We start from the raw sequence: 19,760 nt of genomic DNA on the forward strand, positions 1-19,760 counted from the left end.
TCTTATAGGACTCAGCTGCTAAGGTCATCAGTCCCTAAGCTTACACACTACTTAAGCTAAATTATCCTAAGGACAAACACACACACCCATGCCCGCCGGGACCAGCCGCACAGTCCATGACTGCAGCGCCTTACATCGCTCAGCTAACCCCGCGCGGCCTGGACGAAGAGACTCTGAAAGCGACGACACGAAATGCTTCTGACCCGTCTAAAAATATGAAATTACTCTCTGAACGACAGCTGTCTGCTTCCATGAGAGTCTCACCAGTTCGTCGTGTGTGTGTTGGGTATGCATTCGGTAAGCCACATCTGCATTTTATGTTTCCGTTATAGTACTGTCGTACATTTAAACGGGGATTGCTAACCTTTTCATGTGATGCTAATACCTCAATGATACTATCTTTTGCCGATAAAAAAATATCTTGGGCACAACGAGATCTAAATTTTTGTTTATCATGTACTCGCAAAACAGCAGAAGTGTAAAACTGCAAGAGGGGAACAACCTGGGATTGATGACGTATAGGGAAGGAAATCCACCAAAACAATCCTGGAAATTACATTAAGCTATTAAGAAAACCCTGGATGCGCTAAAACTGTATAAATGATCAGATACTGGAGCCGCCGTCCCGCAGAACAGGAGTCAAAAAATGGCTCTGAGCACTATGGGACTTAAATTCTGTGGTAATCAGTCCCCTAGAACTTAGAACTACTTAAACCTAACTAACCTAAGGACATCACACACATCCATGCCCGAAGCAGGATTCGAACATGCGTCCGTAGCCGTCGCGCGGTTCCAGACTGTAGCGCCTAGAACCGCTCGGCCACTACGGCCGGCAGAACAGGAGTCCAACGCATACAGGAATGTTTGTGTGTATATGTGCGTAGCCTATAGCTCTGAAAAAAAGCGTCACTTTATTTAGCATGTGTACTATTCCTGAAGCAACTTGCAACTTTACGAATCGAATTGAGGAGAAAAGAAATGTATGGCACAACTGACTAAAAGAAGAGGTCAATTGATAGGGCGCATCCTTGGGCATCAATCAATCGTCAATTCGGCAATGGTGTGCGTTGTGAGAGAGAGAGGTGGCGGAGGGGGGGGGGGGGGGGAGGTGGAAGGCTATAGATGTACGGGCAGACCAATGCTTCAAATGGATGTAGGTTATGCAAAAGTGAAGATGTTAGTACTGGATAGACTAGCGTGGATGGGTGCAGCACACCACGGACGAACTGAAGACCGCAACATCTACATCATACTCCGCCGGCCACCTAATGGTGTGTAGCGGAGGGTACTTTCGGTACCACTAACTGATCCCCCTTGTGTTGGCTCTCATTTCTCGAATTTTCTCGTCGTGATCATTATGTGAGATGTATATGGGAGAAAGTAATATGTTGTCAGACTCTTCCGGTAAAGTGCTCTCCCGAAATTTCAATAGAAAAACCTCTCCGTGATGCACAACGCCTGTCCCGTAACGTCTACCAATGGACTTTGTTGAACATCTCGGTAGCGCTTTCGCGTCGACTAAACGATACCGTGACGAAACGCGCCACTCTTCGTTGGATCTCCTATATCTCCTCTATCAGGCCTGCCTGATAAGGATCCCATATTGACCAACATTACGAAAGGATCGGTCGAACAAGGGCCTTATAAGCCATAAGATGTAATGATTAATTTCCTCGCTTCACATAGACGCTCTTGCTTTGTTTTCAAAAAATGCACACTATTTGGTCAAAAGTATCGGGACACATGACAGCGGACATTAATATGGGTTGTGTCCACTGTTTGCCTTTATGACGGCTTGAACTGAGTTGGGAAAACTGCCAGTGAGACGTCTGGATGTCTATGTTGGAATGGCAGCCTGTTATTGCTCAAAAGCCAAAACTATAGAGGGTAGTGACGTCGAACCGTAGTGTCCAGAGCCAAGTCCATGTTTGAAAACAATGAGCTCACCTGACCCATCTGTTCAGATGCTACTTCTTCGCTACTGACAACACTATGCCCCCCGCCTGCTTTTATACTGATGGATCCGCCTCTCTTCACATCAGGTGGTCAATTCTGCATTACCTAGGGGTGTCTGCATACTTTTGATAGGATAGTGTACATCCAGTTAGGTTGGTTGCAGCAAGCCAAGTTACATGACTGTCACATGTCATTACTAATTCGTCATCTCCTCACTGTGAATACTCCACAGTAACTCACATCAGAGACTTGAACACCTGTCATACCAGATACCACTTACACTATGTAATCAACAGTATCTGGACAATCCCAAAAACATTCGTTTTTCATATTAGATACATTGTGCTGCCACATACTGCCAGGTACTCCATATCAGCGACATCGTGAGAGAGCAGAATGTGGCGCTCCGAGGAACTCAAGGACTTCGAACGTGGTCAGGTGATCCAGTGTCACTTGTGTCATATGTCTGTACGCGAGATCTCCACACTTCCAGCGGCCGGTATGGCCGAGCGGTTCTAGGCGCTCCAGTCTGGAACCGCGCGACCGCTACGGTCGCAGGTTCGAATCCTGCCTCGGGCATGGATGTGTTGTGTTGTCCTTAGGTTAGTTTGGTTTAAGTAGTTCTAAGTTCTAGGGCACTGATGACCTCAGATGTTAAGTCCCATGGTGCTAAGAGCCATTTGAACCAAATCCACACTTCCGAAAACCCCTAGGTCCACTGTTTCCGAGTGATACTGAAGTGGAAACGTGAAGGGACACGTACAGCACAAAAGCGTACAGGCCGTCATCGTCTCTTGACTGACAGAGAACGCCGACAGTTGAAGAGGGTCGTAATTTGTAATAGGCAGACATGTATTCAGACCATTGCACAGGAATTCTAAACAGCATCAGGATCCACTGCAAGTACTGTGACAGTTAGGCGGGAGGTGAGAAAACTTGGATTTCATGTTCGAGCGGCTGCTCATAAGCCACACATCACGCCGGTAAGTGCCACACGATGCCTCGCTTGATGTAAGGAGCATAAACATTGGACGACTAAACAGTGGAGAAACACTGTGTGGAGTGACGAATCACGGTACAAAATGTGGCGATGCGTTGGCAGGGTGTGGCGAATGCCCGGTGAACGTCGTCTGCCAGCGTGTGTAGTGCCAACAGTAAAATTCGGAGGCGGTGGTGTTTGGTGTAGTCGTGTTTTTCATGGAGGGGGCTTGCACCCCTTTATGTTTTGCGTGCCACTATCACAGCACAAGCCTACATTGATGTTTAAGGCACTTTCTTGCTTCCCAATGTTGAAGAGCAATTCGGGGATGGTGATTGCCTCTTTCAACACGACCGAGCACCTGCTCACAATGCACGGCCTGTGGTTGCACGAAAATAACATCTCTGTAATGGACTGGCCTGCTCAGAGTCCTGAGCTGAATCCTATAGAAAACCTCTGGGGTGTTTTGCTTTTGGAACGCCGACTTCTTGACCGACATCGATATTTCTCCTCAGCGCAGCTCTCCGTGAAATATGATATGTCATTTCCCAAGAAACCATCCAGCACCTGATTGAACGTAAGCCTGCGAGAGTGGAAGCTGTCATCAAGGCTAAGGGTGGGCCGCCACCATACTGAATTCCAGCATTACCGACGGAGGGTGTCACAAAGTTGTGAGTCATTTTCAACCAAGTGTCCGGATACTTTTCAGCACATAGTGTATCTAGAAGCCTAGCTGTGGCCATCCACAAAACAAAAACGTTCGCAAATTTCTTGTCTGTTTCTTCTGTCCGCCTCTAGAACAAGTTACCCTGCACTTCCATTGCTGTGTTGCATTTATGTAAAGGCTGAAGTACTTTCTTCTGTAACTTTTGCCCATAAAAAGTAAAGCGCATGCCCAGTTTTCCCTCTTTCAAACAGGAAAGCAAATAAGGTTCTCATCTTGTAGCGGTTAAGATTTTTTAAATTTGCGTTTCTCAGTCACACAGCTTTCGTTTCCCTAATCTTTACTGCACATGACTTATCACTTTGCTCTTTGTCTCCCTTTTCTTTTACCTCGTGTCCGTTGCTAATAGCGCCCGTAGTGCCTTTAATTTGTCTTTATTGGTTTACTTTTCGTGGACGAATGGAAAGAGTGTTATTGTGTCACAGTAACTTCTAATTGTTGGTTTCTAAATTAGTTGTAATTCATAACATACTTGTAGAATTGGCTGTAGTGTAAAATACCGAGTATTTCAAAATGAATATCGTCATTTTAAGGCTTTGTAACATTTATTGCGTTCAACCTGCAATTATAAATAATACATCAACTCAGAGAGCAACTCACACAGCTTTTCTTACAAGTTTTCAATATGAGCGGTATTCGTCACGCGGCACACGCCGAATCGAAAGCTGATTTCTTCCCAAACCTTGATAGGGGGCGTGGAGCAATACACTACAGGCCATTAAAACTGATACACCAAGAAGAAATGCGGATGATAAACGAGTATTCGTTGGACAAATATATTATACTAGAACTGTCATGTGATTACATCTTCACGCAATTTGGGTGCATAGATCCTGAGAAATCAGTACCCAGAACAACCACCTCTGGCCGTAATAACGGCCTTGATACGCCTTGGCATTGAGTCAAGCAGAGTGTGGATGGCGTGTACAGGTACAGCTGCCCATGCAGCTTCAACACGATACCACAGTTCATCAAGAGTAGTGACTGGCGTATTGTGACGAGCCAGTTGCTCGGCCACCATTGACCAGACGTTTTCAATTGGTGAGAGATCTGGAGAATGTGCTGGCCAGGGCAGCAGTCGAAAATTTTCTATATCCAGAAAGGCCCGTACAGGACCTGCAACAAGCAGTCGTGCATTATTCTGTTGAAATGTAAGGTTTCGCAGGGATCGAATGAAGGGTAGAGCCACTGGTCGTAACACGTCTGAAATGTAACGTCCACTGTTCAAAGCGCCGTCAATGCGAACAAGAGATGACCGAGACGTGTAACCACTGGCACCCCATACCATCACGCCGGGTGATACGCGAGTATGGCGATGACGAATACACACTTCCAATGTGCGTTCACCGCGATGTCGCCAAACACGGATGCGACCATCATGATGCTGTAAACAGAACCTGGATTCATCCGAAAAAATGACGTTTTGCCATTCGTGCACCCAGGTTCGTCGTCGAGTACACCATCGCAGGCGCTCCTGTCTGTGATGCAGCGTCAAGGGTAACCGCAGCCACGGTCTCCGAGCTGATAGTCCATGCTGCTGCAAACGTCGTCGAACTGTTCGTGCAGATGGTTGTTGTCTTGCAAACGTCGCCATCTGTTGACTCAGGGATCGAGACGTGGCTGCACGATACGTTACAGCCATGCGGATAAGATGCCTGTCATCTCGACTGCTAGTGATACGAGGCCGTCGGGATCCAGCACGGCGTTCCGTATTACCCTCCTGAATCCACCGATTCCATATTCTGCTAACAGTCATTGGATCTCGACCAACGCGAGTAGCAATGTCGCGATACGATAAACCGCAATCGCGATACGCTACAATCCGACCTTTATCAAAGTCGGAAACGTGATCGTACGCATTTCTCCTCCTTACACGAGGCATCACAACAACGTTTCACCAGGCAACGCCGGTCAGCTGCTGTTTGTGTATGAGATATCGGTTGGAAACTTTCCTCATGTCAGCACGTTGTAGGTGTCACCACCGGCGCCAACCTTGTGTGAATGCTCTGAAAAGCTAATCATTTGCGTATCACAGCGTCCCTTCCTGTCGGTTAAATTTCGCGTCTGCAGCACGTCATTTTCGTGGTGTAGCAATTTTAATGGCCAGTAGTGTAGTTGCAACAACTGTTTCAGTCCTGTTTCTTAAGTCGGGTGGATCAAGTTGCTAGCGGAGGCACATACTCACGATCCTTTGTCAACATCCAAAGGTACAAATCGCATGGTTCCATATCGGATAACACGGTGGCCATAGGAAACAAGCTCTATCATTTGACTCCTCGCAGCCAATCCAGCGGTCGGGTACAACATCATTTAACCAATCGCGTACTGATTTCTACCAGTGGGGCGGCACTCCATCTTGCCCCCATAAAAAGTTCTGCGGTACAGCTTCTTCCAATTGCGCAAAGACGAATAGTTCTAGCGCATCAAGATAAGAAATACTAGTTGCCGTCGCTTCACAGAAAAAGAAAGGCCGATAAACTTTCCGTCAGGATATGGCACAAAAACATTCAATTTAGGAGCGTCTCATTTCAATTGCATCATCTCGTTGGGATTTTCTGACTCCCAGATGTACATATTACGTATGTCCACATTCCCACTTAAGTGAAATGTCGATTCATCACTGATGACAACACGATCCAGATCATCTTCATTGTCACGCAGCAACATTTCGTTTGCAAATTTAGCATGTAAACTGTAGTCTGTAGTCTTTAGAGCCTGTAACAGCTGCAGACGATAAGGCCGTAGTTGTAAGCGTCTCCTTAAAAGTCTCCGCACAGACGTCGAAGGAGCTGCTAATTCACGACTAGCCCTCAGAGTTGGCTTGTTTCAGTCACTCTTGGTCGTCCCGTACCCACCTGTTTGCAAAGACGGCCGGTACACAGAAGCTGGGGATACCATTTTACAGGTTATATTATCAGTTGGAAAACTGCAATGGAATTTAGTACAGAACGCGCGTTGCACTATAACCACAGAGTCAATCCTTGCAAACCGCAAAACACTAAAATCTTTCTATTCACTAGTCGCCATCCTTGCTAGTAGCTCTTTCCAACGGAATACATAAAAACAGCGCATGCGGATGTGCACAGGTATAGGAACAAAACTAAGTTGCTCTTTCTTTTGACGTATTATTTATACTTTAAGTTGAATTTAGTAAACGCTACAAAATCTTAAAAGCGTGATGTCCATTTTGATACACCCTGTATGCCAAATGTCTGAGTACTTGTGAGACCTGATGACTGTAATACCAACAAGGTAAATGAATAAAAGTATTTAAAAAGCACGAGAGGCAGTGACGTGAGATCTCAAATGTGTAAAACGAAATGGCACCACCCTCATTGAAATGTCGGAATCCCAAAGGCAGTGTCTTCTTAAATGCCAGAAGCTAGCACTGTCGTCGTAAAAAAGCATAACCGACTTAACTATATCGATGTGTGCTGTGATGTTATGTCAATTAACGTAAGTTATTTGAAAAATGGATGTTTCAAAGACCTTGTTCCGGAGTGGAAGATGTCACGAGATGGGTCCATGAGAAAGGAGAAATTAGCCTCCATTACAATAATATTACCGGAATATGTCAATGGAGTGTTTCTTCGTTTTGAAGAGCGATCATAAATATACAATGGAATGTGCTCTTACAAATGCCAACGTCATACCTACACTGCAGCGGAGTGTAAATCCAAGCAACGTTTATGTTGCATGCTGACAGATTGCCCATGAGCGTGGACTGTATATTATCGCCTTGTTGGGTCAACGGATAACAAAAATCACAAACGTCTTGTGTTCGCTGATGAGGTAAAGATCAGAAAGCAGAAGTTGATATGCAGACACAAAATACTCTTACCAATTCTAAACACTACCTCTGTTTGCGTCATCTTCGACATCAGTATCTGCAAGTTAATACGAAAAGTTAATATCTCCACTAAACAACAGGCAAACAACAATAGCACAAGGGACTTTTAAGTCCACTAGTAAATTTTCTCTTGCTGAAAAACCCACTAAAAATTAAGTACAGAACGTTATAACACTTCTAACCTGATCACCAAAGAATGCGGAAAATGGTACACACCAAACACCATCAATATTGCTATAAAAACACAAATGTTGAATAAGACATCAGAACAGAAAGAATACAGCTCCAGACCATCGAATTTTGCTAGAGTCTGGCGAGTCTGATGAGCGGACAATCGCCAAAGCCATTGAACTGGAAGTCTTTCTGAGAGAACCCACTACTCGGCCCTCATAATTAAAAATTCTTCAAATAAGAGGAGAAAACGTTAGGAGACATAGACAGACGTCATCAGAAAAAATTGTTCTCACGCTAAATTAACCAGTTCATAACGCCTGTGGAGATAATTGCACTCTTTAGAGTTATGTAGATTCTTACACCTGTGTATCCAAGGCCACCACCAAGAGAATTATGGTTGGCATACTGGACTCACATTCGGAAGGACGACTGTTCAGATCCGTGTCCGGCCATCAGATATAGGTTTTTCGTGATTTCCGTAAATTGCTCCAGCCTGTGAATAGGTCACAGACTGCGTACTTCCCCATAACTTTTAATCCGAGCTTGTGCTGCGTCTGGAATGACTGCGCTGACAACGGGATGTTAAACTCTTATTCTGTATTCGTTCTTTCTTTCTTTCTTTCCTTAATTTTCAAGAACATCATGTTAAAGAGTGTGACACGTCTGTGATAAATGGCTCCAGCGTCCACAGAAAGCACGACCTTGGTAGGTAGGAAGCTTAAATGTGTCGTGGAAATATCCATGTTCTTGTAGTCGTTGACGTCAGTCTGTTGTAGAACTAGGGAACATGTTTTACGCTCAAGAATTATGACGTCTTTGAAGGACGTAAATCTGCTCTCTAAATATGCAAATGGACTCCGCAAACAGATCTTGAGAAACTTAGTTCGCTCTGCTCCTTCATTAGATCCACAGCAATTTAGACAATTGCGCTTTGGTTGATACCGTGTTCCTCGACTTCAGGAAAACATTAGACTCCATCCTGCACTGCCATTTGGTGGAAATAAACGAGCTTATGCCGTATCGGACAAGATTTGCGACTGTATTCAAGACTTCCTTGTAGATAGAATTCATCACGACGCTCTTAACGGAACCAAATCGATGGACGTAAATGTAATTTCCGGAGAACCTCAAGGAAGTGTGATAGGAGTCTTACTGTTTACAATGTATATAAATGATCTAGTAGAAAGCGTCGGGTGCTTTTTAAGACTGTTCGTAGATTGTGCGATTGTCTATAAGTCAGTTGTAGAATTCTGGAACACGTATTATGTTCGAGTATAATGACTTTTCTGGAAACTAGAAATCTACTCTGTAGGAATCAGCATGGGTTTCGAAAAAGACGGTCGTGTGAAACCCAGCTCGCGCTATTCGTCCACGAGACACGAGTTCCCAGGTAGATGCCGTGTTTCTTGACTTCCGCAAGGCGTTCGATACAGTTCCCCACAGTCGTTTAATGAACAAAGTAAGAGTATATGGACTATCAGACCAATTGTGTGATTGGATTTAAGAGTTCCTAGATATCAGAACGCAGCATGTCATTCTCAATGGAGAAAAGTCTTCCGAAGTATGAGTGATTTCAGGTGTGCCGCAGGGGAGTGTCGTAGGACCGTTGCTATTCACAATACACATAAATGACCTTGTGGATGACATCGGAAGTTCACCGAGGCTTTTTGCGGATGATGCTGTGGTATATCGAGAGGTTGTAACAATGGAAAATTGTACTGTAATGCAGGAGGACCTGCAGCGAATTGACGCATGGTGCAGGAAATGGCAATTGAATCTCAATGTAGAAAAGTGCAATGTGCTGCGAATACATAGAAAGAAAGATCCCATATCATTTAGCTACAATATATCAGGTCAGCAACTGGAAGCAGTTAATTCCATAAATTATCTGGGAGTACGCATTAGAAGTGATTTAAAATGGAATGATCATATAAAGTTGATCGTCGGTAAAGCAGATGCCCGACTGAGATTCACTGGAAGAATCCTAAGGAAATGCAATCCGAAAACAAAGGAAGTAGGTTACAGTACGCTTGTTCGCCCCCTGCTTGAATACTGCTCAGCAGTGTGGGATCTGTACCAGATAGGGTTGATAGAAGAGATAGAGAAGATCCAACGGAGAGCAGCGCGCTTCGTTACAGGATCATTTGGTAATCGCGAAAGCGGTACGGAGATGATAGATAAACTCCAGCGGAAGACTCTGCGGGAGAGACGCTCAGTAGCTCGGTACGGGCTTTTGTTGAAGTTTCGAGAACATACCTTCACCGAGGAGTCAAGCAGTATATTGCTCCTTGCTACGTATATCTCACGAATAGACCATGAGGATAAAATCAGAGAGATTAGAGCCCACACAGAGGCATACCGACAATCCTTCTTTCCACGAACAATACGAGACTGGAATAAAAGAGAGAACCGATAGAGGTACTCAAGGTACCCTCCGCCACACACCGTCAGGTGGTTTGCGGAGTATGGATGTAGATGTAGATGTAGAAGTACAACGCTAGAAGACAGTATCGATCTGTAGAATTACGTGCAGAGTATTGATGAATGTACAGACTCTGGCAGTTGACTCTGAAAGTAAATAAATGTAAGATATTGCGCATACGTTGAAAAAAAGAGAGCTGCTACTGTACAGCTACACCACTGATGACAAACTCCTGCAAACAGTATCTAGGAGTAACTAGGAGTGACTATCCAGAGCGATCTTAGATGGAATGACCACACAAAACAAATCGTAGGAGAAGCAGGTGCCAAACTGAGATTCGTAGGGAGAATCTTAACTTGTGCAGCAGCTAAACAGGTCGGTCAGGAAAGCTCAGTGACTTCTAACATGGACTTGGCTCTAGACCGCAGGGTCCAACATCACTACCCTCTCTGCCATTCCAACAAAGACATCCAGACATCTCACTGGCAGTCTTCCCAACTGAGTTCACGCCGTCATAAAGGCAAACAATGGATACAACCCATATTAATGCCCGCTATCATGTGTCCCGATACGTTTGATCAGACAGCGTGCATTTTTTGAAAACGAATCAAGAGCTTCTATGTGAAGCAAAGAAATTAATCATTTCATCTTGACAGGAAATGTAAAACCTCTTGGCCTATACTGTTGCTGCGCAAGGCGATAATTCATGCTACCGGCATTAGGTGATAATTTTCAAAACTAAATTGACAAAGAAGCAACCGAAATCAATACCTAGGCGTTCTGTTTATTTGTAACTTAAGACCCACTGCATGGAAATAAATTTATACATCCCAGCAGCAACTGCTAATGCGATTCGTTTTTGTTACTGCGTTTGCAATACCTCAAATGTGTTTGGATCTCTCTGTCAAACGTACAGTAACAGCCTCCAGTATAAAGACAGAGTGTACTTCTTAGCAAATTTTCTCTTCTCAACGTTCAGAAGGAATGGAGTTTCAGGCCTATATCTCATCACAATGATGTAGATTCTCCTTCTCCTGGGTAGCTTGAATGTAGTCACTACAGATCACTAAACTAATGGGGTAATATAAAATTGCCTAATTTTTTTCAGTCTACAGATCGTTGCTCATTAATTTCCAAATTACCGGGTTCAGGCAATGTCGCTCTCCTCGGATTATATGCTGCAGTTACCTGTCATAAAGAAACTGCCAATTCACTGCCGTATACTCTGAGTCAATTTTCCATCTGTAATTAAGTCAACATTTACAATAAATGCTTTGCCTCTTCTACCGCACCACTGCTTCTTCATTCCTCCTTTTCTTTCTGTTCCCCCTGCTCCCTCAACCACCAACTTTGCCCAAATCATACCTTTCTCCATGTCTTGTACATCCATCTCTTCTCCAACTGTCTACATACCTCGTCCCCCGAACTGTCAGTTCCTCCTCCACCACTTCTTCCTCCTCATTTCCTGTTCCCCTCAACCTCTAATTTCTTCCACCCGTATTCTTCCTTCCCCAATATCTCTCAAAATCATCTCCACTTTTCCTCCTTCACAACATTTTTCTTCCGCATCCTCAATCGTCAGGTCCTACCCATCGTCTTTTAATGCTGTCAGGCCCTCTCGCGCCCTACCTCTACTTCTAAAAACCCCACCTTTCATTTCTCGTATTCACCTTGTTCCTTCTTCTCCACAGTCCTATTCTCGCTCTACCCTTCCCAGTACTATTTCCCTGCATCATCTCTTTTCCCAGCACTTCTCACTCATCCGCTTCCTATTACTCCTTCACCTGCTCATCCTTCTCCCATCAGTCAAAACAACCAACATATGTACAACGGGAATTACTCAGATTACAGTCACGCACATAACTCTATCAGTAGTGAACATAGCTGCACACAAGACCGTTAAACCTTTAACTGTTAAGTAACGAAATTAACTATTGATTAAAAGATTAACTTTTAAATTATTATTAAAACATATTAATGGACTCTTTAACTTCTGTTTCCTTAAAACCTCCTCGTAGACTAAACTTGCGCCAGATAAAAACTCGAACTCGGAACTCTTACCTTTCGGAAGCAAGTGCTTTACCGACTAAGCCATTCACACAGGACTCCACAGCCCTCCTCAAATATTTACTTCCGCCAGTATTTCGTCTCCAGCCTTCCTAACTACAAGTGAAAAACTCATTCTAGGAACATCCCTCAGGCTGTGGCTAAGCCATTTGTCCGCAATATTCTGTCTTCCTGGAGTGCTAGCGTTGCAAGCTTCGCACAACTTCCGTGAACTGTGGAAGGTAGCAGACGAGGTACTGGCGGAAGTAAAGCTGTGAGGGGGCGATCGTGCGATTGATGTAAACAGGTGTTTACTGTTGTTGGTTTAGTGAGTTCCCGTTAAGTACTACTTTTTGTTAGTGGATTGCCTGTGTAAACTGAATCATGGAATCGGATTCTCGGTCTGCAACCGATTAAAACCAGTGGGCGCATTTAAGTGATTACGTAAATTTTGTATCCATATCTAGGGAACAAATACTTTTCGATTGTTAACTGTGCTTGCCAAAAAGATCAACAATTATGGCTCATAGTTCGTGCCTTAACAACTTGAACCAATACATAAGGAGAGCACATGAATCGCAGTATGTATAGTTTGAAGAAACAGTGAAGGCAGGGTCCGGCTGAGAGGAAAACAAATCAAGCTCGGGCATTCAGGTACTGACAGCGGAGCCGGGTACAGTAATCCGGTTAAAAGAATACGACAGAGAAGATTTGGAGAGTCTTTTGGCATTGCAGCCATTGCCAGCGATGCGTCTCATGCTATTGTGGATCAATGTATAGTAAACTTTGTTATTAAGAACATGATTACTTTACACGTTTGCGAAACGAAGTCATTTGGTAAGCTAATGAAAACTTTAAAACCTACCAAAAGTTCAATTTCGAATAGAATATTGTGCAGACGCATCGTTGATGAGCATATTTTATGCACCGAGAATCAGATACTATCTTATTCTCCTGCATTTTGATTCTCCCATTGTTTAATATTGGTAACTAAATAATTATAAAACTAAATTATTAAATGGTCAAACAGTTTGCGTTACTTATGTTCGATGCTCTATCTAAACTTCCCCAGCCAAAAAATTTTTACTTAAGCAACAGTAATGCGTTTGATCCATTTGCTCATTTCACTACACCCACAACAAAGTTTACTATTACGAGTTAAAACAATTAAATTTACCTTATGATAAATCTACTGTAAAGCAGTACTTTAAAGTTTAACGAGATTAACCATTTTAATAACAGATTAACGACCCCCAAATTTAACCCATTAAGTACCAGTGTCCTATTTTGAGGGCAGAGCACATATTTATTTATAAATACACAATAAATTATTAGTTTGCAACTATTACTGTCCTACGTCATTTTTGATGCTTTCTGTAACAAATGTATGCTTACAGGAAATTAAAAGCGATTAATCCTACCATTAATTGATTATTGAATACTAAGGCACACTTTTCGTTATTACAGGTATTTACTTTATCGACAATTTAGTAATATTTGAAATATGAGGCAAAGATCGTTTTGCGATTATTTATAGTCAACAACGTGTCTTTTAAACTACTTGCATTGTTAGCTCAATTGGAGCTATATTCATTGTTTTCCATTGTTATAAAATTTAGTGTACTCGAAATAGGACACTGGGACTTGGTGTTAGCATTTCAGTTATTTGTATTGCTGCACGTTCGAATATGAAACTCTACTACTGCTGATGTATCTTCTTTTTAGAATGTGGTAATTTTACCAGATTTTGTTGCTGATGAATATGTTACCCATTAGTAAATAATACAGTTCCAGATGGACAGTTTATCCGAAGCAAGCCTATTAAATTTGGCTATAAGTTGTGGTCTCTTTGTAGAGCAAGTGGCTACTGTTTCAAATTTGACTTATACTGTGGAAAGGATCCAGAAGATAGTGCAAGGGATGACCTACTATTGGGATCAAGAGTTGTCCTAAACATGTTGGACTGCATTGACAAACCCAAGAAACATTGTGTGTACTTTGACAATTTCTTCACTAGTAGAGATCTTCTGATTCATCTGAGAAATTTGGGTTATCTTTTAACTGGGACCGTCAGAGAGAATCGAGTTGGTGACTGTCCACTACTGAGCAGCAACGAACTGAAAGAGACAGTTCGAGAAAACTATGACTACCAGTACGACAGGAATGGAGAAGTCTTATTTGTTCGATGGCACGACAACAGATGCGTTACAATTGGTACAAATTTTGACCAAGTTGAACCTTTGGGAGCAGCTACGCGGTACAGTAGACAAGCAAGTAAGAAGGCACAAGTGCAACACCCTGCCGTTTTGAAGTCGTATAACGCGTACATGGGAGGTGTTGACCACCATGACTGGTTAGTTGGAAAATATGCGACGGTAATTAGAGGGAAAAAATGGTACTGGGTCCTATTACACGTTTGCTGGAAATAGCTCTCGTAAATGCCTGACTCTTCTACAGACTAGTACATGGGAAAAATGCGCAGGATTTACTGGATTTCAGACGTGCTGTTACAGTTACATACCTAAAATTGGACACTGGAAGACCGAATATTGGACGTCCAACGGAATACCCATCAAGTCAGTTGACAGTGATACCAGACATCAGGTTTGATGGAACTGGTCAAATGATTGACAAAAGAAGCACGCAAAGAAGATGTGTAAGAGCTAAATGCAACGGGAAACCAAAAACATATTGTGGTAAATGCCGTGCAACACTGTGTGAAGTGTTTTGTACCATTTCACAAGAAATAAACAGTTAAGACTTGAATACAGTTTAGTATGGTATACGATACTGTTAGATCCCAGTGTCCTATTTTGAGGATGGCCATTATATCAGCATGTATAAATATTCTTTGGCTATTTTTGTACTTATTGTGGTTCATAAACTATGTACATTATAATTAAGGAATAAAGAATTCAATTTAAAAAAAAATTAATTTGGGACTTGATGGGTTATCTGTTTCATTGACATTGAGCAGCTATAGCAGTGACGACAGAAGCGCGTTGTTCGCTTCAAGTGTTTCACGGTGGCGACCACATGTTGCTCTCTGTGACGTACCTGGCACAAACCCAGCACGACTCTGGAGGCGCAGACGAACACGATGCCGCCCGCGTCGGCCACCACCTCAGTCAGGGTGGTCACGATTCCAGAGAAGAACAGCGAGCCCGACAGGAAGTTCTTGGCGCCAAACCTGTCTGCCAGCCATCCAGCGGGCGACAGCATCACCACGTAGCCCCAGAAGAACGAGCTCAGTATGGTGCTCGTCTGTGATGGCGTCCATCCGTAGTCCTGTTAACACGGTAAGTCGTTCTCTCTTACTACTGGAAGATGGCTGCTTACTGCAGTGGCGTAGACCTAACAGAGGAGATGACTACCTTCCTCATCTACTTGACGACATTTGCATATCGAGCAGGAATACTCAAAAGTAATACATCCTACACTGAGGTGACAAAAGTTGTGGGACAGCGATTGTTGGCCGGCCGGAGTGGCCGAGCGGGTCTAGGCGCTACAGTCTGGAACCTAGCGACCGCTACGGTCGCAGGTTCGAATCCTGCCTCGGGCATGGATGTGTGTGATGTCCTTAGGTAAGTTAGGTTTAAGTAGTTCTAAGTTCTAGAGGACTGATGACCTCAGAAGTTAAGTCCCATAGTGCTCAGAGCCATTTCGAACAGCGATTGTTAACTACGTTATATTGTTGATTGCGTTTAATTAAACTTATGGGTTGTCTTTTTTGGGTTCACAAACATTTTATTTTATCTGTTACTACAAATGGTTCAAATGGCTCTGAGCGCTATGCGACTTAACTTCTGAGGTCATCAGTAGCTAGAACTTAGAACTAATTAAACCTAACTAACCTAAGGACATCACACACATCCATGCCCGAGGCAGGATTCGAACCTGCGACCGTAGCGGTCACGCGGTTCCAGACTGAAGCGCCTTTAACCGCACGGCCACACCGGCCGGCTATCTGTTACTACATTTAAGTCGTAATTTCATGTACTGACACGTTCTTTGACCTTGGAGATATGCTCCTCACATTGTTACTACAGAATTAGACGTGAAAAATAAAAAATAAAAATAAGCGTATATATATATATATATATATATATATATGACAGTAGTATTGCGTGCACAAGGTATAAAAGTGCATTTCTTTGACGCCACTGTTATTTTTACTTAGGCGACTCATGTGAAAAGGTCAGGAATTAAGAGAATTTGAACGCGGAACGTAGTTGGAGCTATATGAATGGGACATTCCGTTTCGGAAGTCGTTGTGGAACGCAATATTCCGCAAGTCAGTTTCTAGAGTGTGCCATGAATACCAAATTTCAGTCATTTGCTCTCACCACGGACGAAGCAGTCGCCGAGGGTCTTTACTTAACGACAGAGAGTTCAAAAATGGTTCAAATGGCTCTGAGCACTATGGGACTCAACTACTGTGGTCATAAGTCCCCTAGAACTTAGAACTACTTAAACCTAACGAACCTAAGGACAGCACACAACACCCAGCCATCACGAGGCAGAGAAAATCCCTGACCCCGCCGGGAATCGAACCCGGGTACCCGGGCGTGGGAAGCGAGAACGCTACCGCACGACCACGAGATGCGGGCCGACAGAGAGTGGCGGTGTTTGCGTAGAGCTGTCAGTGTAACAGATAAGCAACATTGCGTGAAATAACCGCAGAAATCAATAAGGCACGTACGACAAACGTATCCGTTAGGACAGTGCGTCGAAATCTGGCGTTTGTAAGCTATGGCTAAATGGTTCAAATGGCTCTGAGCACTATGGGACTTAACTTCTGAGGTCATCAGTCCCCTAGAACTTAGAACTACTTAAACCTAACTAACCTAAGGACATCACACAACACCCAGTCATCACGAGGCAGAGAAAATCCCTGACCCCGCCGGGAATCGAACCCGGGTACCTGGGCGCGGGAAGCGAGAACGCTACCGCACGACCACGAGCTGCGGACTTGTAAGCTATGGCAGCAGACGATCGACACGAGTGCCTTTGCTAACATTATGAACATTATGAATTACCTCTGAGTGAACGGTCTATCGAAGCACAGTCAACACAGAATTAGAAAGCTTCTATCTTGTGAAACAAAGTTGGGTCTTTACTCACACGAAGTGTTGGTTGTTATTGACAAGGTGTTTCAAATCAATTCCGTATTTCTAGATACCCGGAAGACTTTTGGCATCGTACTTCACATGTGGCTTGTAATCAAATTACGTGCTTATGGGATGTAGTCTCAGATATGCGACTCTGGATTCGTGATAGGTCACAGTTCGTTGTAACAGACGAAAGTCATTCAGTAAAACAGAAGTTGTTTCTGACGTTCTCCAAGGCAGTCTTATTGCCTTCTGCTCTATACAGGGTGTTACAAAAAGGTACGGCCAAACTTTCAGGAAACATTCCTCACACACAAATAAAGAAAAGATGTTATGTGGACATGTGTTCGGAAACGCTTGATTTCCATGGTAGAGCTCACTTTAGTTTCGTCAGTATGTACTGCACTTCCTCGATTCACCGCCAGTTGGCCCAATTGAAGGAAGGTCATGTTGACTTCGGTGCTTGTGTTGACATGTGATTCAGTGCTCTACAGTACTAGCATCAAGCACATCAGTACGTAGCATCAACAGGTTAGTGTTCATCACGAACGTAGTTTTGCAGTCAGTGCAATGTTTACAAATGCGGAGTTGGCAGATGCCCATTTGATGTATGGATTAGCACGGGGCAATAGCCGTGGCGCGGTACGTTTGTATCGAGACAGATTTCCAGAACGAAGGTGTCCCGACAGGAAGACGTTCGAAGCAATTGATCGGCGTCTTAGGGAGCATGGAACATTCCAGCCTATGACTCGCGACTGGGGAAGACCTAGAACGACGAGGACACCTGCAATGGACGAGGCAATTCTTCGTGCAGTTAACGAGAACCTTAATGTCAGCGTCAGAGAAGTTGCTGCTGTACAAGGTAACGTTGACCACATCACTGTGTGGAGAGTGCTACGGGAGAACCAGTTGTTTCCGTACCATGTACAGCGTGTGCAGGCACTATCAGCAGCTGATTGGCCTCCACGCGTACACTTCTGCGAAAGGTTCATGCAACAATGTGCCAATCCTCATTTCAGTGCAAATGTTGTCTTTACGGATGAGGCTTCATTCCAACGTGATCAAATTGTAAATTTTCACAATCAACATGTGTTGGCTGACGACAATCCGCACGCAGTTGTGCAATCACGTCATCAATACAGATTTTCTGTGAACGTTTGGGCAGGCTTTGTTGGTGATGTCTTGACTGGGCCCCATGTTCTTCCACCTACGCTCAATGGAGCACGTTATCATGATTTCATACGGGATACTCTACCTGTGCTGCTAGAACATGTGCCTTTACAAGTACGACACAACATGTGGTTCATGAAAGATGGAGCTCCTGCACATTTCAGTCGAAGTGTTCGTACTCTTGTCAATAACAGATTCGGTGACCGATGGATTGGTAGAGGCGGACCAATTCCATGGCCTCCACGCTCTCCTGACCTCAACCCTCTTGACTTTCATTTATGGGGGCATTAGAAAGCTCTTGTCTACGCAACCCCGGTACCAAATGTAGACACTCTTCGTGCTCGTATTGTGGACGGCTGTGATACAATACGCCATTCTCCAGGGCTGCATCAGCGCATAAGGGATTCCATGCGACGGAGGGTGGATGTATGTATCCTCGCTAACGGAGGGCATTTTGAACATTTCCTGTAACAAAGTGTTTGAAGTCACGCTGGTACGTTCTGTTGCTGTGTGTTTCCATTCCATGATTAATGTGATTTGAAGAGAAGTAATAAAATTAGCTCTAACATGGAAAGTAAGAGTTTCCGGACACATGTCCACATAACATATTTTCTTTCTTTGTGTGTGAGGAATGTTTCCTGAAAGTTTGGCCATACCTTTTTGTAACACCCTGTATAAGCGATTTAGAAGACAATCCAAGCAGGCATCTGAGGTTGTTTGCAGATGATGCTGTCGTTTATCGTCAAGATAAGTCATTAGAAGATCAGAAACTAATTGCTAAACGATTTACATAAGATATATGTATGGTGCGGAAAATTGGAGATTAACGTAAAATAATGAAAAGTGTGAGATCATCCACATGAATACTAAAAGGAATACGGTAAACTTCGGTTACACGATAAATTAGTGAAACCTAAGGCCCGTAAATTCGTCTAAATACCTAGGAATTACAATTATGAACAGCTTAAATTGGAAAGAACACACAGAAAATATTTACCCTGGTAAGTATATTTAACATTTTAAATAGTAGGCTATCTAATCCTAGTTTATTATTTAAATTTCACAGATTCATAAAAAGCTATAAATAAATTTTAACATTTCACCTTACAAATTTGTAAAGACTGCGTTTTATTGGCAGAAAACATAGAAGGTGCAACAGATCTATAAAGAGACTGACTACACTACGCTTGTCCGCCCTCTTTGAGAGTAACGGTACTGCTGCGCGGTGCGCCATTCTTGCCAGCAAGAGTTACTGTGAGAACTTAGAGAAAGTTCAAAAAAAGCGGAGCACGATTTGTATTATAGAGAAATAGGGGAGACAGTGTCAC

General features: G+C 43.5%; 1 protein-coding gene across 1 annotated transcript in view; it reads right to left on the minus strand.

Annotated features, from left to right (window-relative positions):
* LOC126234790 (putative inorganic phosphate cotransporter) overlaps window positions 1-19,760 on the minus strand; it is a 153,360-nt gene that overhangs the window by 46,849 nt on the left and 86,751 nt on the right. The window contains exon 3 of the mRNA XM_049943542.1: window positions 15,209-15,439. Coding sequence (XP_049799499.1) covers window positions 15,209-15,439 — 231 coding nt within the window. The remainder of the gene's footprint in view (window positions 1-15,208; window positions 15,440-19,760) is intronic.

The sequence above is a fragment of the Schistocerca nitens genome, chromosome 1, assembly GCF_023898315.1.
Source record: "Schistocerca nitens isolate TAMUIC-IGC-003100 chromosome 1, iqSchNite1.1, whole genome shotgun sequence".
Taxonomy (NCBI): Eukaryota; Metazoa; Arthropoda; class Insecta; order Orthoptera; family Acrididae; genus Schistocerca; species Schistocerca nitens.